Raw genomic sequence first — 25640 nt, 5'->3', positions numbered from 1 at the left:
ATTCTCATCAAGTTTCTCAGCACTAGAAACAGAAAGAAGATTTAATAATTTCAAAAAAATGTCATACCAATGATCAAGAATGGTAAGGCTTCAGATTTCTCAAAACCAGGACTGGAAACTAGAAGATATTAGAGGCTTCAAAATTGTGAGGGAAGGCAATTTTCAACTTATTTTTAAAAGTCTAATCAATTTATCAATTAAATACAAGGGCAGAATACACACCTTATCAGATACTAAGTTCTCAAAAGTATGCTTCCCATGTACCTTTTCTCAGGGCTAACAGGGGGATGGGGCCCATCAAAATGAAGGTGGAAACAAAGTAAGAGATAGATCTAGGGTCCTGGAGGAGGGAATATAACACAGACACCAAGAAAGGCAACCCAAGGAGACTGCTGGAAGGAAATCCAAACACGACAGCTCTGAAGCAAGTCTAGAGATGGACTTGCTTAAAAACAGCCAGAATCCTTTGGGGAAATTTTTCTTCAATGAGAAGAGATTGACAGAATACCATATGAAGGTATGGAGAAGAGCTTTAATAAACAAATTTTTGTTTGGAATTAGTGATAAGTTTATACGACATTAAGAAAACAATACCTCATTTTAAGCAATTTTTTTTAACTTTACATAATTGTATTAGTTTTGCCAAATATCAAAATGAATCCGCCACAGGTTAAAAGGAAATAACTCATTTTGCAATTAAGCTCACAAAACTAATAAAAATAAAATCTCAAAGTTTATAAAGTGCTTAATACACTTCCTTGCACATAGTAAGTACTCAAAGAATTTAGACACTATGATGATGTTCTTAAACATACATACATATACAGGCTTCATTCTGTTTCTTTTATTGAGTAGCCTCATACAAATACTTAACCAAAGCTTGTCTCCTCATATGCAAAATGGGAATACATATATTGTAGTAGGCATTATAAAAAATGGTTATAAGCCACAATCCTTGGTGGATAATAAACCCTCAATAAATGGTAGAGAATATCTGTCTATACTCCCTTATTAAAAAAAAAAAAGGCATGTCTCATTATCTGCAAATGTAACCCTAATTTACAAATATCTAACACTTAGGGGGCTTCCCAGGTGACTCAGTGGTAAAGAATCTTCCCTCAATGCAGAAGACGTGGGCTTGATCCCTGGGTTGAGAAGATCCCCTGGAGGACAAAATGGCAACCCACTCCAGTATTCTTGCCTGGAAAATTCCATGGACAGAAGAGCCTGGACTCTTTGTCCATGGGATGGCAAAGAGCTGGACAAGACTGAGCATTCATGCAGCACTTGGAGGACACAGTTAAGTAGTAGCTGAATATAAAAATAAGTGATTCTGAACATGATCAAAGATTTAGAAAGTTAAGAATAAAAATGGCTGAACATCCTCCATAGTATAAACAAGAAAATATCAATGAGACATTAGGGCAGTGGTCCCCAACCTTTTTGGCACCAGGGACTGATTTTGTGAAAGACACTTTTCCCACAGACTGGGGTTGGGGGGGATGGTTTCCAGATGATTCAAGTACATTTATTGTGTCCTTTATTTCTATTATTATTATATCAGCTCAGATCAACAAGCATTAGATCCTGGAGGTTGGGGACCACAACATTAGAGAATAACTAGATAGACAAACTAGGAGACCAAGATGAAACTTCAGAAGCAAAGGTAGAAAACCTTGTTAAAAGAACATTTTTAAGAATAAAATGCCTTGGCAATAATCAAAGCACATCAATCACTAAGCTATAATAAAATTTGATGGGAAGTTGACAGACATAACCAAAAAGAAACTGTTACAACTCTGAGTTCTACAATTAACTTGGATCTTGTCCTCATCCTGCATAGATTTCTCATTCCACATGGACTGTAGCCCGCCAGGCTCCTCTGTCCATGGAATTCTCCAGGCAAGAATACTGGAGTGGGCAGCCATTCCCTTCTCCAGGGGATCTTCCCGACTCAGGGGTCAAACCTGGGTCTCCTGCATTAAAGGTAGATTCTTTACCATCTGAGTCACCAGAGAAGCCCAAAACACATACACCTTTCATTATAAAATGTATTTTCTATGGTTGTGACCTTGACAATAACCATAAACAAATTACAGGACTAGCGCTGTGATGATACCTTGAGAAACGTGGACAGTTACGTATCTGTTGCCCTCTCAAGAGCTCTAATCATTGAGCTCAGTAGTGCTGCATATGAAGAGAATGAAACTGAGCATCATGCTTACAGACATTTTTTAAGAACAGAAGGGGGCAGAAGGGAGAAGGCAATATCAACCCACTCCAGTACTCTTGCCTGGAAAATCCCATGGACAGAGGAACCTGGAAGGCTGCAGTCCATGGGGTCGCGAAGAGTTGGACACGACTGAAGCGACTTAGCAGCAGCAGCAAGGGGGCAGAATAAAATTACACCAGGTACAATCAATTACCTACATTAAGTCAAGGAAGAAATATAAACTCTCCCAGGGTGATCTACTGGGTGTATCAGGGTGGCCTCCTTGTTTAATAGCAACAGAATGGGCACCAATTGGGGTTTGAATTCTTGATCCATCATTTACCGGCTGGTCACCCTGTTTGTTTAAACTATACGCTGAGCACATCATGAGAAATGCCAGACTGAATGAGTTACAAGTTGGAATCAAGATAGACAGGAGAAACACCAACAACCTCAGATATGTGGATGATACCACTCTAATGGTAGAAAGTGAAGAGGAACTAAAGAGCCTCTTGATGAGGCTGAAGGAGAGCAAAAGAGCCGGCTTAAAACTAAGATCAAGGCATCTGGTCCCATTACCTCATGGCAAATAAAAGGGGAAAAGGTGGAAGTAGTGACAGATTTCCTCTTCTTGGGCTCTAAAATCACTGAGGATGGTGACTGCAGCCATGAAATCAGAAGACGATTGCCTCTTGGCAGGAAAGCTGTGACAAACCTAGATGGTGTGTTGAAAAGCAGAGACATTACTCTGCTGATAAATGTCTGTATAGTCAAGGCTATGGTCTTCCCAGTGGTCACATACGGTTGTGAGAGCCAAAGAATTGATGCCTTCTAACTGTGGTGCTGGAGAAGACTCCTGGAAGTCTCTTGGACAGCAAGGAGATCAAAGCAATGAGTCTTGAGGGAAATCAACCCTGAATACTAGTTGGAAGGACTAATGGTGAAGCTGAAGCTCCAGTATTTTGGTCATCTGATGTGAATAGCCAACTTAGTAGAAAAGACCCTGACGCTGGGGAAGACTGACGGCAGGAGTAGAAGGGGTGACATTGGGTGAGACGGTTGCATGACATCACGGACTCAATGGACATGAGTTTGAGCAAACTCTGGGAGACAGAGAAGGACAAGACAGCCTGGCATACTGCAGTCCGTGGGGTCACAGAGTCAGACACAAATGGGTGACTGAACAATGAACAACAATGATTTGGGGGAAGTTATTTAATCTGTCCGGGCCTTAATTTTGTTATGTAGGAAATGAATATTAACAACCATCTTGTAGGGCTACTGGAACAGTCAGAGTATTTAAGACCACCAGTATGGCCTGGACCCCAATCCATCGGGAAAGTCCTTGTCTATTAACAACCAATAACAGTTATACCAGTGTATGTTGGCTGAGAAGCAGTCCCAGCTGCTAATATCAGCAAGTGCCTAATAAATGTTAACTATTGTTATTCTTAGTTTCTTATCTCTGTTTTCATATTTTTCCTTTCTAGGATAAATAGGAAAAATTTTCGTACCTGAAAAGTGTTTAAATATTACTTTCATATGACTATTTAGAAGATACAGTTATAGTGAATCAATAAAATACTAGGAGAGAGAAAGAGAAACTTATCACTTGAGCCAAGGATTAGAGGCCTCCAAGGAAGTTCATGACTTCAGGTTCCATTCTGGCTGCCTTCACTCATAATTGAAGAAAATTCTTGCTCTCTTTTAGAGTATCCCACTTCAAAGTAGGCACTGTACCATCCATTCCAAATCACTGCAGCAATTACAGAGGCCACAATAAAAAAGACTTGAGACACTGAGCTCTAAATCTGAGCTCCATCACTAATGAGTTATGCGACCCTGGGCAAGACAGCCTTCACATCCTAATTTATGAAACGGGAACAGGAGCGCGTGGTCCAGCTGCCAATAGGTCAGCTGTGGCTCCAATGAGAGGCTGTACTCGGTAAGGCAAGCCAGGGCAATAGGATTGCAATGATGATGGCCTTGGGGTGAGCCCCAGCAAACGTGCAGTGCCAAAGCCAAGCGATTGAATTTCAGTTAAGAAACCCTGGCCAGGCAAAGCAGGTCAGAGGGAGGCAGGAGCTCCGTGGGTTTGTAGAGAGGCACTTAGCAAGCAATAGACGGAACATTAGCTGGGGAAAATCACTCTCCCTTATCATTAGAATCAGGGACAATGGCCTCAGCACCCTGGAAACCTAAATTTTAAGGTCATTAAAAGCAGAAAGGAGGCAGGAAATGGAAGGAAATGGAGAAGATGTTCCCGTCTTGGCAAAACCGAACAGTTGGCCAAGTTTATTTTCAGCATCATTTCACCTTTTTTTTTTTTCACCTTTCTGACATCACTTCTACTTGCCGTTATTTTCCTGAAACCCTGAAACCAGGGTGCAGAATGAGGGTGCCCTTGGGGTATCCACTGGCTGGCTTGTACACTCAACCCCTGCTCCACAGGCAAGCACCCCCCACCCACCCCCACAAAGCCTAACCTCTCCAGAAGAGGACTCATGTTCTGAAAATCATCCCCTCTCAACATTTGAGAATTCTAAGTCCTCAATTCCATCCTTGTCCTACCTAGAATTAGTTATTACAAAATAAACTCAGGCAAGAAATTGTCACTGACCCACTGACAATGTCAGTGGATGACCTTAGAGATCATCCTTTAAAAAAATCTTCATTGATATAACTGACATAACAGTATATTAGTAGGTGATCATTTAATAGTCTCATAATTGAAAAAATTCTGAAGATGATAATGTCTGAATCCAGTATTCCCCAAAGTGTCCTAACTAGGAATTGGGATGAACATCTTTTTAAGACTTTTTTTTTTTTTTTTTTTTTTGATGTGGACCATTCTTAAGGTCTTTATCGAATTTGTTACAATGTTGCTTCTGTTTTACCGTTTGGGTTTTTTGGCTGCGAGGCATGTGGGAGCTTAGCTCCCTGACCAGGAATCAAATCCACACCCCCTGCATTAGAAGGTGAAGTCTTATCCACTGGACCACCAGGGAAGTCACAAACATCTTCTGTTTTTAATCAAATTGCAGCTTTACCATGAACTAGTTGAGTGACCACAGCAAGTCACTTAACATCTCTGCACCTCTTTTGTTATTTGTAAATAGGGATGATGATGGTACCTACCTCACAAGATTCATGTGAAGGTTAATGAATTAACATGTGATAAGTTTAGAACAGTGCCTATCACAGTACAGGTAGTAATATCTTTAACAGTCATGTGTTTTATTTTATAGTTATAACATTCCTTACCTGTACCAACCACCCTTTCCAGAAGGAACACCTTCTCCAAGACATAATATAGCTAAACTCTTGCTGGTGCTGATGGCCCTTGCTCTAAAGGTTACCCCTTTTATCTTTTGTATCTTCAAAATCTCCCTCTCCACTGGGTCAATTCACACACAAACTAGAAAGGCTTTGAACTGCTTCCTACCTACATGAGACCCCCTTGTTTTCCTTCTTCCAACTTTTCACAATATTTACAACTCCCTTGACCTTGATCTCTCCCTTTCCATAATTACTCCCTTTCCACAACTCCCTTTCCTTTGCACTTTCACACTTCTTGCCATTTCTTGAGGATACATTTGCATCAAGAGTAGCTTCCTCAACACCCCCAAAGTATTAGTGGACTTGCCTCCCCATTTCATCAGAATGCCTTAAATCTTTACCAAACCACTGGGTACTTCCCAGCACATGTCTTGTTGGCTGTCTTAGTTCATCACGTGATGCTGAGACTCTCCACTCTGAAATGGGACCCCTCCTTCCACTGACTGCTTCTTCCCATCTCCTTCAGCCTCCTCTTCCTCATCCTATCCCTTAAACTGCTGGTACTGGTGATCCTGCGCATCACACACGAAATCTCCCTGACTTACTCACCTACTCTCTTGCCTTAGACATGCACATAGAAGGATGTGCAAAGTGAATATGTGGAAGAAAGACCTTCTAGGTGGGGAGACCAGCATAAACAGTATGGTAGGGAGTCAGCACACAGCTGATCCCTGGGGTCCTCAACTATCAGGGAAGGTTCCTAAGGGAAAGGAGTGGAGATCAGCCTGAAGCAGGAGGGCAGTGGCAGTCTGGAAAGGTCGCTGACTGCTAAGGAGTTTGGGCTTGATTTTACTGGGAGTAGAGTGGCCCTGAAGAGTTGGGAGCACTTATGTGGCTGCCACACCCTGTAACTACACAATCTCAAATCCTAGTCTTCCCCACCTCCCCCCCGCCCCCGAAATGTTTCTCACATCTGTTCCTCTGTTCCTTTCTTTCCCCTTATCTTATTACTTTAGCTTCCTTGGTTTTTCAGTTTCTCCAGGCTATGATCAAACTTTCCATAGAAGTTTTTAAAAAAACAGATGAACAACAAAACAAACAAACAAACAAACACCCTTTAAAAACATCTGGGGAGTCAAGGGCAGTGAGAGGACCATTGCCGTGGGCATGGCGGCTCCCTCTGCTTAAAACAGAGCCCCCTACACTGCCCACTCTGCCCAAGTCCATATCTTCTTCTTTTTATTAAGATACATTCACAAACCAAGCCTTGAATCTGAAGCAACCGTAAGCCCCATGAAGGAAAGGTTCGTGGCCTTACATTCTTTTATATCACCCGGTGAGTGCTATTCACAGAGCTGAGTTTATCACAAGTGCACAATGAATGTTTATTATCCAAATAGGAATGCGCACTCATTTGTGCTGGGTACATAAGTGAATCTGGAAACCCACAGGGATAAACAGCAGCAACAAAAACCCAAAGACCTCAGGCTCTTACACAGAAGGAAACTAAAGTGCAGAGAGCCGAGATCAAGACAAATATCTCATAGAGGTTTGATCTAAAAACCTGGAAGAGTTTTCCCTACTGTAGAGCCCAAATAAGCAATGTTTTGTTTATTACACTGTTTTATTCTTCCCCTTAAATTATCAACATTTCCAACAAACAGCTAGTAAAGTACAGCCAAGCTACCAAACTGAAACAAAACCAGAAAGCAACACAGGACTGTGAAAAAGCTTCCCTGGTAGCTCAGTTGGTAAAGAATCTGCCTGCAATGCAGGAAACCTGGGTTCAATTCCTACAGCTACCCCCTCTAGTATTGTGGCCTGGAGAATTCCATGGACTACATAGTCCATGGGGTCGCAAAGAGTCAGACACAACTGAGTGACTTTCACTCTCACTGGAACATGGCAAAGTTGGCAACAAAGCCCAGTCCCACCACCAATTAGCTGTGTGGTCTTATCTTCTCTGGACCTAAAGTCTCTCAACTACGGGCTGGGAAATCAACTATCTCATTGCATTATGAAAACTAATGTCTGGAGAAGACTCTTGAGAGTCTTTTGGACAGCAAGGAGATCAAACCAATAAATCCTAAGGGAAATCAACCCTGAATATTAACTGGGAGGACTGATGCTGAAGCTCCAATACTTTGGTCATCTGATGCAAAGAACTGACTCATTGGGAAAGACCCTGATGCTGGGAAAGATTGAAGGCAGGAGGAGAAGAGGGTGACAAAGGAGGAGATGGTTGGATGGCATCACCAACTCAATAGATATGAGTTTGAGCAAACTCAGGAGATGGCAAAGGATAGGAAAGCCTGTGTGTTGCATGAGTGGGTCACAGAGTCAGACAAGACTTTGCAACTGAACAACAATGTCTGGAGAATGGCCATCAAGAGGCTGGCTTAGAGTAACCAGTAGTAACTAATGAAAAGATGTTAATCTTTCTGTTTACTAAACAAATAGTTGTATGCTTTCTATGTGCCAGACATAGTTGTTGGCACTAGAGATTTATCAGAATATATTTTAAAAAAGTAAAATGGCTGTTCTAAAGAAGATCACATTCATCTTTATTCCCTGGAGAACAGAATGACAGCCCCAGTCCCCTTTACCATGAAAAATACAATCTCCATATGCACATTGTGCATATGGTTTAAGGGGGTCAAGGATTAGATTTTAGATTAAGAATCTTGCCCCCATACCGGCATCTGCAAATATACTTACTAAGAATGACTCAGGCCATGTGTTAGATTCAAGGCCCCATTTCTGACTCAAAAAAATACCATCCAAGGGAGGAGAGGAGGAACGTGGATGTTATCAAGTGCCCCAGAGGAATCTCATTACTAAGGAAACACTACCTAAGTAGATCAGTCTTCAGAACACCTGCTTTTCCTAAGCTTATCCATGGTATTGCTGGTGGTTTAGTTGCTAAGTAGTGTCCAACTCTTTGCGACCCTATGGACTGTAGCCCACCAGGCTCCTCTGTCCATGGGATTTTCCAGGCAAGAATACTGGGGTGGGTTGCAATTTCCTTCTCTAGGGGATCCTCCTGACCCAGGAATCGAACCCAAGTCTTCTGTATTGCAGGCAGATTCTTTACCAACTGAGTTACATTTCTGACTCAAAAACATACCATCCAAGGGAGGAGAAGAGGAACATGGATGTTATCACCAAGTGCCCCAGAAGAATCTCATCACTAAGGAAACACTACCTAAGCAGATCTGTCTTCAGAACACTTGTTTTTCCTAAGCTTATCCATGGTATTACAGGACAATAAATCAAATTCTGCTAGAGACTGGCATACACTGGATGCTCAATAAATATCTACGAGTGTAAAATGAAGAATATTTCACTTCTAAGCTATAGGAAGTAAATGCTAAGTAAGTGAAGTTGCTCAGTTGTGTCCAACTCTTTGCGACCCCGTGGACTGTAGCCTTCCAGGCTTCTCTGTCCATGGGATTCTCCAGGCAAGAATACTGGAGTGGGTTACCATTTCCTTCTCCAGGGGATCTTCCTGATCTTGTGATCTAACCTGGGTCTCCTGTATTGGAGACAGACGCTTTAACCTCTGAGCTACCAGGGAAGATGAAGTACATGCTATACTCGCCTAAATTTCCAAGATGCCTTAACACCAAAGGGCAATCCTATAGTTTATTCAGGCAGATTTAATTTAATTTTTTTTACATTGTGGTTAAGTTATCTCAGAGAGCAGAAAACAAACAGAAAGCAAAAACTGAGGCATCACAAAGTACTGACACATACCTGGTTCTAACCTCAGAGATGGAAGGGAAAAAAGGGTGATGACTCAGCCAAGACCAGGAAGTGCATGTCCATTTCTTGGCTACTGGTTGCTCTCTTTTCTCCAGCTATAAACCACTGTCATCATGGGGGAAATAAGCAACTCAACAAAATTAAGTGCAATATTCATCTATTGAAGCCTGGTTAATATTATATTTTCACCCTTATGTAATGCACAGGCACCTTCTCAAAAACAAAGACAATAACCCTAAACTGACATTTTACAACCTCAAACAGGGTAGCTCTACATTAAGGCAACCATGTATCATACAAATTCTGGGCTATCCCAAACTCAAATACCCCAAAGACCACTGGGAAATTCTGAAAATGCTAATGCATCCATACCCAGATTATAACTCCAAAACCATGTTTTGCACTTCGAAGCAATTTTGTGGAAAAGCCCTCCATCTAATTTGTGGCTGAGCAAAATCTGGTCTTTGCAGGTGAATCAAGCACTGCTCCCACTGTATAAAGAGAGAGCTCAAGAAAGACCCAATTTTCAATCAGATCACACACCGCCACACTTAAAATTTAAATCACTAGAGATTGAATCAATTAACCTTTTCTTAGGCTTCATAAAATGGAGTCCTTGGCTCCACCGGAAGCTCCCCTTGGCAGGCAAGACAAATTCCTTCCAGGGATAGGAAGTAAAATTTTCCTGCTCTAGTTTAACTTATCTATGGCCTCTCAAGCATGTTCTTCCCCAAATTTTCCTCCAAAGGGAAGCCCTCCCTCATCTGGGCTCCATTCCTTATCTGGTTTTCCACAATAACAACAACCAAAACAAAACAACAAATAAATATCCAGAACTTGATGGCAAATTCCTGTTACGTTTTATTATAAAGGGAATTTAACAGCTTTCTTTTGGATGTAAAACCAGTGATGTTTCCAGGCCAAATCCATCCTTGAAGTCTGGACTAACCTGGAAAGCAAGATACATATTTGCCATTGCTTTACTTGCATGTTCTTCCATAATATAGCTCAGGGAACTCACTTCTGGAAAACTGTTTCCTTCTAATTGTCCCCATTAATGTAATTCTCTTATTCTTGTGAGGTCCTCATTATGAGCAGATGATTAATAGAGAAAAAAATCCAAATTGAGAAAAATACATATGAGACAGTAACTCGAGAGAGCAGTTTGGCAGTTTCTTATAAAGTTAAAACACACACAGACTCAATTTCCACTCTGAGCTATTCATATAAGAGAAATAACAATGTTTACACAAAAACCTGTATGCAACTGCTAACACTCATTTATTCATAATTACCCCAAACTGGAAAGACTCTAAACATATGACTGGTGAATAAACTGTGGTACATCCATTCAATGGAATGCTTGCTATTCACCAACTAACAGCGCTGAATGATGAATTTCAAATGCATTATACTAAATGAAAGAATTCAGACTCAAATGGCAGCATAGTATATGATATCATTTTATCATAGTATATGATATTTTATATAACCTTCTGGAAAAGGCAAAAGTATAAAGACAACTCAAAACAGTATGTTAATCAGAGACTGTGAGCAAAGTGTAACTAAAGTAAACAAGAAATCTTTTCAGGGTGTAGGAATTGAACTTGATTTTCTTCATGGTTACAAAACTGAATAAATTGTATATGTTTGTCAAAACTCAAAGAATTACAAAAGGTAAATTTTACTGAATGTAAATTATACCTAAATAATCTGAACTTTAAACTTTTTAAAGTACTAATGTAGAAAGAGAGGGAAGGAAATACAGAGTCAAGTTTCAAAAATTAAGAGTGAAACAGTTTGAATGATACTTGGAGAGAGAAATGGAGATATTTATCTCCAGTTTAGTAGACTTATATTAAAATTTTAAGTATCTGTTAATTCTTAGAACAACAAAAAAAAATCAATTTTTGTTATATAGCTCCTCCAACAAGATTTATGTCTGCAGGACAAAACATTTTTCATTTTATGTTTGACTTTTCACAGCCCATTTATAAAGGAGATCATTTTCTCCCCAAAGTATTTCAGGGCATCATTTTTCACCAGAGACTTCTCTTAATCCTTAGCTGGTCTAATTCTTTCCTTGGTTCCTACCAAATCAGCATTGTAGGTCAATTTTCTCTTGTTTAATGGTTACCTGGCCTAACTAAGCCAAATCTTAATTGGGTCACAGCTGTCTCATTCTGTCGGTTTTCCAATGTTACTTTCATAGAGTCCATGAATTTTCTTCCTCTTTTGCATGATCTGAAATTTCTCTTTGCAGTCAATTTGCATGCACAGTTGTATAACTGAGCAATTATCAGACTAAGAGAGCCCAATCTACAAAACTGTGGGTGTTGAGTGGAAAGTAAATTTTTGGTGGAGAAAGATTAAGTGTTGAGTCTTTAGTGAATAAACACACTCATATTATGAGGAAACTCCAGGAGATAGAGAAGGACAGGGAAGCCTAGTATGGTGCAGTCCATGGGGTCGGAAAGAGTCAGACACGACTTAGTGACTGAACAACAACAATTATGATCACTTTTACTTCCTGCTGTTAACCTCATAAGGTCAAGGAATCACATAATGAATAAAATCAAATACTACACTTAAAAGTGAGGATGGCTTTTATTTTACCTATTATATTTTGTTGGTGTTATCCCAGCTCTCAGGATCTGCATTCCTTCATTAGCAGCTAATACACAGACACTGTAAAACCATTGGGCTATAAAAATGACTTCTGGACAGAATAGCACCAAACACCTTCCAGAGCATCAACAGCAGCTGAGGAACAAAGGAACTGAACTTGCCAGCTGGTTCCTCCCAGCACCAGGTGCCCTGGGAAAAGGCTGCAAAGAGAAGGCAGTGAGGCGGCCCCCTGTCACCCAACAACCACCACCCCTGTGTGCTCTTCCCTTGGGAGGCAAGCTATACGAGCAGCTTCTTGCACCCACACTTTAGAAAAATCAGACTAAATATAGCCAAGTGTGCTCTCATGAGCCAGCTCTGAGCTGGTAGTGCTGTGACATCCACATCAGAAAACTGGGGAGGAATCAGGAGAGCAGTTTTCCTAGCTCACTCTTGTGACAAAAGGACCACAGGCACGATCCAGCTGGGTTGCAGGGAGTGCTAGAGGTCTGGCCAAGCGGATAACGCAGCAGCCCATAGGGAAAGGAATGTACCAGACGCGACAGGCGCATGCCCGTTCACTACCCTGCCCATAGAGGGCTAAACAGCCACAACACTAGAACTTGGTGGGGAGACGCCATTAGGGAACACACATCCCACTCACAGCCCTCTGTTCTATGTCCTCCCCCCATCCCCCACTCATGAGTATTGTGTTCCAAAGCTCACTCAAAGGCGGTCCCCTTGGTTAGGTCATCCCATCCCACCCAGCTCTGAACTAAATGCTCCGTCTGTTCTCAGACCTCCCACGTTATGTTGCTTGTACTTTTATTTAGCACTTATATCATTCAGCTTTCATCTGAATCTGTCTCTAGCCAAGTGGACACAAGGGAAGGCTAAGCTTTCTTCTTTATGGACTCCGCCCCAAATTTAGTAGAGTTCCTTGCACACTGGCAATGTTCTCCAGCTTATTAACAGCAAATGCCCAATGCCAGAGAAAGAGAGTCTGCAGTTTTCTCCTCTTTCTCCTAATTCACCAAATGCACAATGTCTGATGCTTACTCCCCAGGGAACAGGAACAGGCTTTGGATCCCTGGCTGCCCCTCCTGTACTGTGTCCCCGGGGCATCTACTGTGACTCACTCAGCATGTGGATGGAACGCAGCTTCACTGGCTACATGTTATCACATATTCCACATGTCTTCACCTTCTTAGCACCGCCCTGGTGCTAAGTGCATAGCGAGACAGAAGAGAAAGAAGGGTGGCCCAAAAGGAATTAGCAAGGGCGGGGCCAGGTAAGGGCAGGATTAGACTGAAGTTCTGTCCAACCAGTTAGAGATCAGGAGAAGAGCTGGGAGTGGCAGGAAGTCAGCCTAGGGCTCCCACCTCTCCCTCATGTACAGTCACTCAACAGGAGCTTTCCATGATGGGCTCCCATTCATCACTCTCAAGTCCTAAAACAGAGCGATTGTTTAAGCTGCTGCTGCAGGAAAGTCTTATCTTGTGGGATACAGAACAAAATAAATATTAAGAAAAGACGGAAAAAAAAAAAAAAAAGACCCTTGGTGAAAAGTGAAATGCAGGAGACTTGAGTAGCAAGTAGCTGAACACTGACACCAGATGCTACGCAGAGTCACAGCAGAAGCAGGTTGACGGTTGCACTGCCTTTACAACGTCCACTTCTGCAGATGAACGCAGCTAAGGGTTCTCCTTGGGGAGAACATGGGGCCTACTGCAGAAAGCAGATGCACCCATAAGCTTACCCATTCATTCAGTCTGCCACTCATCCACTGACTCATTCGTTCACCCAACCTCACGGAGAGTCTATCACAGGTCAGGCAAAAAGCTCCACCAAAGAGAAGCACACAAAAACCATGTTCGCCACATGGAAACGCAGCTAGAAAAACTGGAGGTGGGCTAGCACCCAGATAGCCATCTTCCTCCTCGATTCCTGTGCTGTGGGAGGCAATCCAAGAGGAGAGCACTGCTGGTCTCTCTCCACTCTCGACGGGCTCTCCTCTGGTGAGGAGAAGACAAGTAGACACATGCAAGCCTGTGAAAGGGAGCAAGGCATCCGTAGTTGGGGCCTGTCTCTCTCTGGGTCCCAGGTACTTGCTGCAGAAGCCCATCTCCTCTCTGCAGTCCAGGCTGCCAATGTTACAGAGACGGGCACTTCTGTAAGGGGTAAACTCACTGCTGGGGTGCAGTATTAGCAAATCCACGTTACCATCCAGCCCAAAGTTAGAAAAAAATAACTCCTGTACCCTTCTAATCAAGACAATGTCTTTATCTTGCATTGTGATTGTGACTCAGTTCTGGGCCAGCAAGGTACAGTCACTTTTCGTGACTGCTTCTCTTTGCCATGAGGTTCCAACTATCTTGTTTCCTCCTCTTTCCCCAGCCACTGTTAGGATTACTTATCCTTACAATATTTTGGTGATGGGCAGTTTTGTTACTCTTTCACAGGAGAAAAACTATAGAATGTGAGCACTGAATGACTAATCAGAGGCTATCTGATAAGTTAGCTTATTCATTTTAGATGGGAAATGTAGATCCCCTAGCCCAATGTCATTTACAGCACACAGCCTTCTATTGGAAATCTTTTTGGAAGGGTGGTAAATATTGGGACTCATCTTTCTGCCATGGAAGAGGAACTATTATTCTATTAGATCTGGAATAGAAACACTATATATAGTATTTCTCCATTCCATTTTTCTTATACAGCTGAGGATGACGCAGAGAGAGGAAATGGGGACCAAGGTAGGAAAAGTTTTCTTTTGCTCTGAAGCATTTATATTGGGTTGGCCAAAAAGTGCATTCACTTTTTTCCATAGCACTGTATGGAAAAACCTGAATGAATTTTGGGGGCTAACCTAATACTTCACTCAAGAAAAAGTTACTAAGGTCTGCCAAAGTGCCAGGTACCAATCTTGGATTACAGAGGTGGATACAACACTATGCCAGATGAATCTACTTTTTCCCTCTGCCTACAACTCGTGTTAGAAAAGTGTCTCAATGGATACAACTGTCTCCACAGTCTCCATGGAGAATGGATTACTCTTGGTTTCTGCAGGCTATGTCCTTTCTAGAGGTCCTAGTTCTCCAGCTTAATGGAGTAATTTCTTACAACATGTTTTTAAGAAGAAAATGGATGCCAATACAATCTCAATCCGAATGCAGACCATAACACATTCTGTGGCTGGAAAGCACAGCTTTAAGCTGCCCACAAGTATAAGACTTGGATCATAACCAGGTTAGGGACTACACCTAAGATGTTGTAATTAATTTAAAGAAAACCTAACTCAGGATAGCCATAAAATACACAGACGGCATCTCTTTTTAATGTAAACTCAAAGCTACAGGTTCAGCAAAATGAATGAGCCACTTACTTGCTCTTAACACTTTTACAAGTTCAAGCTTACTTAAGAAAACAGGTTACACACTGCAAGGAAAAAAAACCTTCTAATTTGTTACTAATTACAAAAACTGACATGAATAAGTAAACATTCAGGGTAGCAAACAGGTTCCAAACAGTACTGCTTTTTGAAAGAAGGATGGTAGTACAAATAACAGTTTACGGAGAATCCACCTTCTGAGTACCCTTAATAAGCCCTTTTCTTTTATTTAATACTCACAACTTTAGTAGGACCTAAACAGTAGTGTGCCTACTTTTTCCAGATGCAGAAACTAAATCTCAGATGTTAAGTAATATGTATTATATTTCCTATACCATTCCCACTGGTGAAATTCCTTATTCTCAGTGTTTCTCAGTGAGCTTGGGGAAACTGGTTGTTCCCTGGTCTTGGGTTGGGAATTTTGTATAAAAAGGCCATGCATGGCAGGACATTTAGCATTGCTGACCCATGGGCACAAAATATCAAGCCAGACCCTGCATTATCTCAACCATGCCCTAGGCAGAAATATCCCTCTCAGATGAAAACCACTGCTCTAGAAGAGCCTTTGAGCATCAGAAGACTAAAGAGAGGGGACTACTGCTGCTGCTAAGTCACTTCAGTCATATCCAACTCTGTGCGACCCCATAGATGGCAGCCAACCAGGCTCCCCATCCCTGGGATTCTCCAGGCAAGAACACTGGAGTGGATTGCCATTTCCTTCTCCAATGCATGAAAGTCAAGTCGCTCAGTTGTGTCCAACTCTTCGCGACCCCATGGACTGCAGCCTACAAGGCTCCTCCATCCATCGGATTTTCCAGGCAAGAGTACTGGAGTGGGGTGCCATTGCCTTCTCCAAGAGACAGTGCACTTCCTTTAAAAGCCTCCCTACCTTCAAACCTCTCAGAAATCCTAAGAAAGTCCCATGCACCCTTAGCGAGTCAGTTACAAAAGCTCCACAAATTTATTTCCCATGGATTTCATGAGCATTTGTTGAATACCTATCACGGGTCAGGTAGTATACTACAGACTGGGAGTATAAAATGTCAAAAACACATGGTGTCCACTCCTAAGGGGTTGCAGTTTCACTAGAGTCCAGAGAGAGGCATGAACTAAGGCAAGTGTTAGGATGGATGGAGCACAGGTACTAAGGGAACAGAATGCTAGAGGCACTTCCCACAGACTGGGCGGGCCACTCAGAAGTCAGAGGGAAAGGAGGGCTAAGGCAAGTTCCCAGAGGAGTTTACCCTTCGCCTTGAAAGGCCAAGTGAGAGTAGCCAGGAAGGGCCAAGTTCAAACCGAGAAGCCCGCCTTTGTAAAGACCAGAGACAGGAATATTTGCAGCCAAAGTTTAAAACGTTCCCTTTATTCTTCAAGTTGAAGCTCATTGTGATTCCAGCTCAGGATCTCCTGTTTATTAGACAGCCACTTTAACCAAACAAGCCACTAGAAAATAAAATAAGCTCTCCACAGTCCAGGCATACTTCCTTTCAAAGCCTTTGTTTTTGTAAGGTCTGGCTTCACTGGTATAATAACCCATCAGACAAGAAATATGACTAATTCTATACTTCTTCCAGCAAGCAGGAAATTGTTTTCAAGTACACTGGCAACCAGTGGGAGTGCCCTTCACTTGAGGACACAGAAGAGTGGGGAAGAGAAGATATCATGTCATCTGAGGGGTGAGCAGAGAGGGTGCCAGTAGGTCAGCTTGCCCTTGGCCTTAGCTCAGTGAACTTTATCTTGGTGTTTTTTTGTTTGTTTTTTTTTCTTTTCATCTAAAGTCTTGTCTCAGTTACCATCAACTGTAACAATGCAAAAAGACAGATTCTCACTCTACTATTAATTTGCATGGAAAAGAAAGCTGGTTATTTTTTCAAAGTCACAAATGTGATTTGTTGTTATTTAGAAGCTAAGTTGTGCAACTCTTTGTGACCCCATGGACTGTAGGACACCAGGCTCCTCTGTCCATGGGATTTTCCCAGGCAAGAATACTGGATGGAGTGGGTTGTCATTTCCTTCTCCAGAAGATCATGTGTGTATATATGTGTGTGTGTGTGTGTGTATAAACTTATAATTTTACAAATAATTTAAAAGCCAATATATACATTAAAGGTAGGTAGATAGGTAGATAGAAGTGCCCAGCTGGGGAAATCTTCAAACCTCAGACAGCCCAAAAGCAAGTCTTCCAAGTTAATGGATGTTGATTACAGGAGCTGGGGTGTTGCTTCTTCAAGTTGCTAAGTAATTAACAAGAGTAATCTAACAAGAGTCGGAGTAGCTCAGTTGCTCTCACCTGGGGTCCGGAGGGGAGAAGGAAGCCAGTAAGCCCTCATGGTTTCTTCTTGCCTCCGGCCTCCAAGGAGCAGGCTCATTTCCCCTTGGCAAGGAGCCTGCCACAGCTGGCAAGCATGCCCTCTTTCCAACACCCATTTCCTCCACGACCTGAGCCAAGCTCAGGAACCATAATTCTGGAGATGATCGGATGCTCCCCTTTAGTCTCATGCTCATTTCACTTTATCATTCAGGAACAGTTTGGCTATAGTGCGACATCATAAACCCGTCTGGCCCACACATTTTACCCAGAAAGCACCCTCAGCAAAAAAGCCAGTCTTCCAAGGTGAGAGAATCTGAACGAAAACTTGGGATTCCATACAAACCGCCCATCCCGGGCTTTCAACCGGAAAGTTCAAAGGAAGCAGGATCATAGAGCCCGCACTGTAAAGCCACAGGCCAAAATTATATGAGGAAAGAAGGTGGGCTTCAAAGAAGAGGATTCACCCCAATCGAAGAGGTTGATTGCCGTCATCCCTGACTGATTGTTTCTGTAAACTCTGCCAGCCTCGGGAGGGTTGTATGAACAGAGGCAGGTGTAGGGACACCTCCACTCTCTGGGTACATCCACTGCTGTCGCTTCTGAGTACACACGACGTGGGGCCCTCGACCCAATAGCAGTCCATGCTTCCCCATGACGCATCTGGTGAGGGTCCTTTCCCACGTGCGGGCGGGGGGAGCGGGGATGGGCAAAGCTAGCATCTACCAACCCTGGGGCCAAGGAACTGGCTCCGGTGTATGGGGCAGGAGGTGGGGAGCATCAAAAAGGGCACCTAGGGGCTGAAATCTCAAGGCGACCTCTCGGGCTTTCCCCCCATTTCCAGCACGTCGTTTCGCATTAGGGACACTCTTTGCCTCCGACGCTGGAGTCCTGCGCAATCTACTTGTCTTTCTAAAACAACTGAATAAAGCGCCCACTGGCCTTCCATGGCTCAGGTGAGTGCCAAGAAGAGGTGTTAAGAGGAAAGGGCCCGCTCGCCACCACCCTCTTTCCTTTCCTCCCCAGGTTCCCCAAGCTTCAGCGGGGATGTGTGTATTGGGGTGCGCGCGTTAAGAGGGAGCTTAAAATGCCCAAGCGTCCCTTACCTTCCACAGCCATTCTCTCAGAGCTTCCCTAACGCATGCATAATTTTCTTGGCGGAGATACTCCTCCTGCCCCGCGATCCCACCCCCTCCTCGCGTTTTCGCCTAAATATTCTGCGCTCATCTGCTCCAGGACCAACCTGCCGCGGTCACGCAAAGCGAGGCTGCCGGCTCCTGGCTCGGCGCAGAGCAGCCTGGGGACTGTAGTTTCCTCTCTTCCCACAGACCAGGGAGAGCACCCCGGGCCCTCCGTGGGGGGAGGCCCCAACCCCACAGGGGGATGGCAGCTCCGGTTTCATCGGACCTAGGCAGAGAAATCCCTCTGGGTGAGGGGGTCTCATGGGTGGACCCGGGGACCCTGGGAAGGCGGGGACTACATTTCCCAAGATGTCGCGCGCGGGGTTTCGTTCCGCGCCAGGAGTAGAGACCCGTGATTGAGATCGTCCCTGTCGATTAGAAGAGGGTAAGCACCTGGCAGGGCTCTTGAGGGAGGCAGGAGGCGGAGGGGTTTGAGGTGTGACCTTCTGGGTTTGTCGCTGATCCCCTTGGCCACCTAATTAGTGAGGTTATCAGAGTCACCGGCCAGGTGTCTTTTTCCGCCTGGGCCAGAGAGCCGCTGTGCTGGGTGCGGTTGAAACTTGTTCCTCTAAGACCTGGGAGGTGGGTTAGGGAGAGTCTTGCTGGGTGATAGGACTGTGTTCTGATCCTCCAGGTGGTTCAGGTGGCTAAGCAGCGTAGGGATGGGAGATGTCTTGAGAATTCTGAGCAGGCATCTCCCCAAGGGGTTATTAGGAACAAAATCTAGGAACCAGGATTCTAAACCTGAGCATGTCAGATGTTGGAAACTACTTGGATTCCAAGAGTGGAGGCTTTCAGCTTGGCTGGCCAGGGAGCCTCTTGGCGGTCTGTTGATAGAGACTAGTAATTAAAACTATCTAGTGCGTTCTTTCGGAGAAGGCGATGGCACCCCACTCCAGTACTCTTGCCTGGAAAATCCCATGGACGGAGGAGCCTGGTGGGCTGCAGTCCATGGGGTCGCGAAGAGTCGGACACGACTGACCGACTTCCCTTTCACTTTTCACTTTCATGCATTGGAGAAGGAAATGGCAACCCACTCCAGTGTTCTTGCCTGGAGAATCCCAGGGACGGGGTAGCCTGGTGGGCTGCCGTCTATGGGGTCACAAAGAGTCCGACACGACTGAAGTGACTTAGCAGCAGCAGTGCGTTCTTTCAACTTACGCACGTGTGTCCCGACTCCAGGTGCTGGAGTGCTATAAGCGGACAGGAAAAAGAATCGCGGGAGGCAGTAGAATTCCAGAGTTGGTAAATACTGATAAAAATGAAGTCTCCAGACTTTTTTTCTTTCCCCTTCATGTGAAAATACAGATGCATTTATCACTGGCAGAGGTAAGGGAATGGCATTGGGAACCAATCTGACTCAGGACTGTAGTAAGATTTTTAAAGGCTCATTGTTAATTGGCTATACCCCAATACAAAATTTAATAAATAAATAAAGTTTGAAATAAAAAAAAGGCCTTGAGCTCAGAATTGCATATGGCACTGCTTCCTCCCAGCCCCTAGATGATCTGCCCCAGTCCTATATTTAATTTTTAATTACTCTGGAAAATAACTTTAAGGAAATACAAGGATCCGATTCTTCCTGTCATGATGACTACTTAGATTGTCTTTGTCCCACTTGGTTATAATTTTTTTTAAATGAGCATTTTTGTTTCTGGGTGTGTGCGTGCACACCTGGTTTTGTGGTCACTGAGTATATGCTTAGTCCTCCTATTGGGTAACATGGTTGTGTCTGGGCACTTTTAAAAATACCTGTGTGTAACCAGTAAATGCTCTTGGTGATACTTTTTAACTCTGATTTCATAGAGCTGTATTCAAGTCAAATCTAAGCCTTCGATCCTTGATACAGTAGAGAGAGTCCTGTTCAGGCCAAAATAATTTTTCCAACCTGACATACAGATCAGCATTCTAAAGTCCAAAAGGAACTAACACACAAGTGCTTCTCTTCCAAGTATATAAAATCAGCAAACTGTTCAGTCTTTCCTTAGATTGAATGAATGGTAAAGAAATCCATGGGACAGGTAGTATCAACAGTTCTTAGCCTTGTCTGTACATTCGCCTTTTACAAACACACATTCTTAGCCTGACCTTAATCTCACAGAGGTAGGGTTCCTGAGGGTTGGGGCAGGGACACTTAAGTTTTAAAAATCCACAGGAGATTCTGACTGGCAGCGAGGGTGCACATCATTGGTCTGTTTTCAAGCTTTTAAGGATCTGGTTAGTATTAAAATGTAAAAGTCACTGAAATCCATTTTTAATTTAAAAATTTCATTTCAGCTCCAGTTGTTAAGATATTTCCCCACTGATGTGCATTTCAGTTTGAGTTTCATTTTTAGCATAAATGTAAATAAGATGTGAAGAAATCATTAGTTTAGCCACAAGAAATAGCCAGTATTTACATTTTTAAATCCCACAAATACAGCAGTTTCATGTGGTTTAGCCTAATAAAGAGGAAGCAGTAGTTAAGCAGGGATTTTCAGTTTTGGCTGAATATTAATATTACCTGAGAACCTTGGGGAACAAAAACAGTTCCCACTAGAATGGTCCTCCAAAAAAAGAAAATACCAACTCTTGGCACAACTGTGAAGCAGTAAGGACTCATATGTACTACTGGCATTATGTGAATTGATACAACCACTTGGGAAAAACCATTTGGCGTATTAAGCTGAATATATCCTTATCCAGTGACCCAGCAGATCCACTCCTAGGTGTGTACCAGACTGATGTGCATACACATCTTTTTCCGAAAGACATATAGGACTGTTCTTGGCTATAGGACTGTTAAGACATATAGGACTATTCATGGCCATGTTCATTATTTTTGTAATAACTACAGACTGGAAGCACCCAAATGTTCATCAATAGGTTGGATAAATTAATTTATATGGTATCCAGTATAGTGTGTGTGTGCGCATGTGTGCTCAGTTGCTCAATCATGTCTGACTCTTTTCGACCCTGTGGACTGTAGCCCGCCAGGCTCCTCAGTCCTTGGGATTTTCCAGGCAAGAATACTGGAGTGGCTTGTCAGTTCCTCCTCCAGGGAAATCTTCCTGACCCAGGGATCAAATCCATTTCTCTTACATCTCTTGCATTAGCAGGCAGGTTCTTCACTCACGCCACCTGGGAAGCCCCATTTTATTAGTTAGATGCAGGTTATTCAAGGGGAGAGGGTTAGTCAAGATCATGAATTCCAGGTGAAGGGGATCATTGGAGGTCATCTTAGAGGCTACTTATCACAACGCACAGAATGTTGAACCAAAAAAGCCAGACAATCAGAAGTACATATTGTGTGATTCCATTTATACAAAGTTCAAAAAATAGACAAAACTAATCTATGGCATTAGGACCATGTCCATGAGGGCCTCTAGGGTACTAGGGATATTCTGATTGTTTAGGTGTGTGCTGATTACATGCATATAATGTTTGTGAAAATGTATAGAGCTGTATATGTATGATTTGTAGAACTCTTCCACAGAATGTGTGTTTTCTACTCTAAAAGTCTTTAAAAGAATAATATGCTTAGATTTAACTAATTGATAAATGATCTGTTTATCAGCCACTCTATGCCTTCTCATCCTTTGCCACAGCAAAGTGGTAGTTCCATTCCATTTAGCAAGTATGGTTTGAGGACCTACTGTGTGCCAGGTACCTGTCTGGACTTGTGGTATACGAGAGACTGGATTTCTAGAAGTGGCCCTCAAGAGTCTGTGCTATAATCCCTGAACCTGAGAATGTGATGACAGTCCTCCTGTCATTGTGAGGAGGCACAGTAGGGGCTTCCGAGGTGGCTCGTGATAAAAAACCTGCCTGCCAGTATAGGCGATGCAGATTTGATCCCTGGGTTGGGAAGATCCCCTGGAAGAGGGCATGGCAACCCACTCCTGTATTCTTGCCTGGAGAATCCCATGGACAGAGGAGCCTGGTGGGTTGTAGTTCATGGGTCTCAAAGAGTTGGACATGGCTGAGCATGCAAGCACGCATGCAGGAGGCCCAGTTGACCTCAAAAAGGGAAGATTATGCAGGTAGGCCTAGTCTAATTAAGGGGTTTTCTCCAGCTGGAAGCAAAAGAGAAGGGCAGGAGAGGAACTCACAGTGACTCTAGGCATGAAAAGTACTCAACACTCGGGTTACTTATTTGAAGGTAAAGAGGGCCCCAGCAGGCAGCCAGCAAGGGCACATGGACCTCAGCCCTGGAGTCATAAGAAACTGGATTCTGCCAACAACCTGGGTGAGTCTGGAAATGGACTCTTTCCCAGAGACTTCCAATAAGCTTCCAAACCACCAGACACCTTGATTTAGGTCTTGTAAAACCTGAGCAGAGAACACAGGTGTGTCCACTCAACCGTCTGCACTGTAGAACTGTGGGTTAATAAACCAGCCTGTTTTAAGCTGCTCAATTTACCTATTTTGCGTTATATGTGTTTAGTTTGTTATGCAGCAGTAGAAGCAAACACAGGGCACATCCTGTTAAAGCAGGCAGTTATCGTCCCATTTTTGTGAGTAGAGACAGACTGAAAAAATGATAATAATACCAATGCTAACAAAGTTCATCAAAATCTCTGGAGGTAGGACTCCCATACCCAGTGCTGTTTTTCTTTTTTTCAAGTACTCTAGGAGATTCTAATCTGTAGCTTCTATTGCACAATCTGTTAAAGAGATAGAGACCAAAATGTCTGGGTAAGAAGTAAACAGGGGACTTGGCATCCTCCTCTGTTAACTGCTTTGTTAACCCATCGCTGAATCTTTTTTTTTTTAACTTTTTATTTTATATTGGAGTATAGATGATTAGCGGAGAAGGCAGTGGCACCCCACTCCAGTACTCTTGCCTGGGAATCCCGTGGACGGAGGATCCTGGTGGGCTGCAGTCCATGGGGTCACTAAGAGTCGGACATGACTGGGCAACTTCCCTTTCACATTTCACTTTCATGCACTGGAGAAGGAAATGGCAACCCATTCCAGTGTTCTTGCCTGGAGAATCCCAGGGACGAGGGAGCCTGGTAGGCTGCCGTCTCTGGGGTCGCACAGAGTCAGACACGACTGAAGCGACTTAGCAGCAGCAGCAGCAGCATAGATGATTAGCAATCTTGTGATAGTTTCAGGTGGACACCAAAGGGACTCAGCCATCCTTGTACATGTATCCATTCTCCCTCAGAGTCCCCTCTCATCCAGGCTGCCACATAACATTGAGCAGAGTTCCCTGTGCTGTACAGTAGGACCTTGCTGGTTATCCGTTTTAAATATAGCAGAACATCACTGAGTCCTGTTGTACCTTCTTGAGTGCTGGCTTCCTCTCCACGCCCTCCGCTTCATTTAAGTAATATCAGTGTCTCCACTGGTTCCACAGGGACAGAAATGGACTCTAGTTCTGCTCACCTTTGATGTTCCAGCTACCAGCACTCTGGCACATAATAAATATTTGATACATGTATTATGCATTTATAGATAATGCCTGACTGAAGGAGTTTGTGAATAAGCTACCTGATGATGATTAGGTCTCCATTTTCCCCCATGAAACTGCAAGTTCATACTTCATTTTTGTTTGTTTTAATTTCTATACTCTTAGAAGTAGACATTTTCATCAATTCAAAAATGCATATTTTGTATTAATGCAAGTATGTGGACTCCATAAAAATAGTACAGATGAACCTATTTGCAGGGCAGGAATAGAGACGCAGATACAGAGGATGGATTTGTGGACACAGTGGGGGTAGGGGAGGGTGGGACAAAATGGTAGGGTAGCACTGACACATATACACACCATGTTTAAAACAGAGAGCTGGTGGGAACCTGCTCTAAAGCTCTTGAAGCTCGGCTCAGTGCTCTGTGATGACCCAGAGGGGTGGGATAGGGTGGGGTTGGGAGGGAGGCTCAAAAGGGAGAGATGTATGTTTACATATAGCTGATTCACTTCATTGTACAGCAGAAACTAATACCACATTGTAAAGCAATTATACTCCAATTTAAAAAAACAAAGTAATAACTTAGAGACAAGCTAATCTAAGCCCCCTCATTTCACAGTTAAGGCAGAAAAGTGAAAGTGTTTGCCCAGATCACACCGTGGCCAAACAAGTACTCACAGCATAGGTCCAGACCAAGGCTCTGGACAGGAATGGGGTGGGGAAGATTTCTGTTGCTCTAGACTCAGCTTGGCTTGGTTTTCTGGCTTAGCTTTAAGTCAGAGAAGTTAGCGCCGCTGTGCTCCTAACTGCAGATTTGTGGGGAGACTGAAGGAGCCCTTCGCCAGGCTGAAAGGGGAAGCCACTCTCATAGTAATGGCAGAGGAGCAAGAGGGTGAAAGAAAGCATGCAAGATGTTAAGATCCGGCTTAGCACTGGAGCACTTCCCTGTCTTCCATGGTGTTATTTGCCAAAGCGAGTCACATGGCCAATATCTTTAGAGGAAATATATGAGGAAGCCATGGGGTGGATGTGAGCTTAGGGAAGGATGAAGGCTTGGGCTAAATCCTCAATCTCTACCATGACTGTGTATCCACCTCCTATGGCTGCCATGGGCAAGTTCTGTAAGCTGGGTGGCTTAAAATTTACTCTTGGTCCTGGAGGCTAGAGTTCTGAAGTAAGTCCAGGTGTTGGCAGGGCCGTACTTCCTTTGAAGGCTCCAGACATGCATCATCTCTTGCCTCTTCCTAGCTCCTTGTCTAGGTTGCTAGCAGTCTCTGAAGTTCTTGGCTTGTTGCTTCAGCACTGCATGGAGACAGATCTCCGTTATCACTCGGTGGTCATCTTCCTCATGAATCTGTCTTGTGTCTCTAAATCTCTCCTATGAGGACACCAGTCATTGGATTTAGGGCTCACCCTAATCCAGTATTTGGAGAAGGAAATGGCAACCTGCTCCAGTATTCTTGCCTGAAGAATCCCATGGATAGAGAAGCCTGATGGG

General features: G+C 43.5%; 1 protein-coding gene across 3 annotated transcripts in view; it reads right to left on the bottom strand.

Moving 5' to 3' along the window:
- The window catches only part of SAMD12 (sterile alpha motif domain containing 12), a 449029-nt gene extending 430188 nt beyond the window's left edge, over nucleotides 1-18841 (bottom strand). For 2 of the 3 annotated variants that reach the window (XM_025001801.2, XM_059874306.1), the window contains exon 1: nucleotides 18669-18841. In XM_025001801.2, the coding sequence (XP_024857569.1) occupies nucleotides 18669-18681 (13 nt within the window). In that variant the 5' untranslated portion in view covers nucleotides 18682-18841. The remainder of the gene's footprint in view (nucleotides 1-18668) is intronic. The other variant, NM_001191180.2, reaches the window with a different exon arrangement.
- Nucleotides 18842-25640: the final 6799 nt, after the last annotated feature.

Source organism: Bos taurus, chromosome 14 (assembly GCF_002263795.3).
Source record: "Bos taurus isolate L1 Dominette 01449 registration number 42190680 breed Hereford chromosome 14, ARS-UCD2.0, whole genome shotgun sequence".
Classification (NCBI taxonomy): domain Eukaryota; kingdom Metazoa; phylum Chordata; class Mammalia; order Artiodactyla; family Bovidae; genus Bos; species Bos taurus.
Note: the sequence above shows the minus strand (reverse complement) of the source record. Positions and strands in the feature narration are given on the sequence as shown.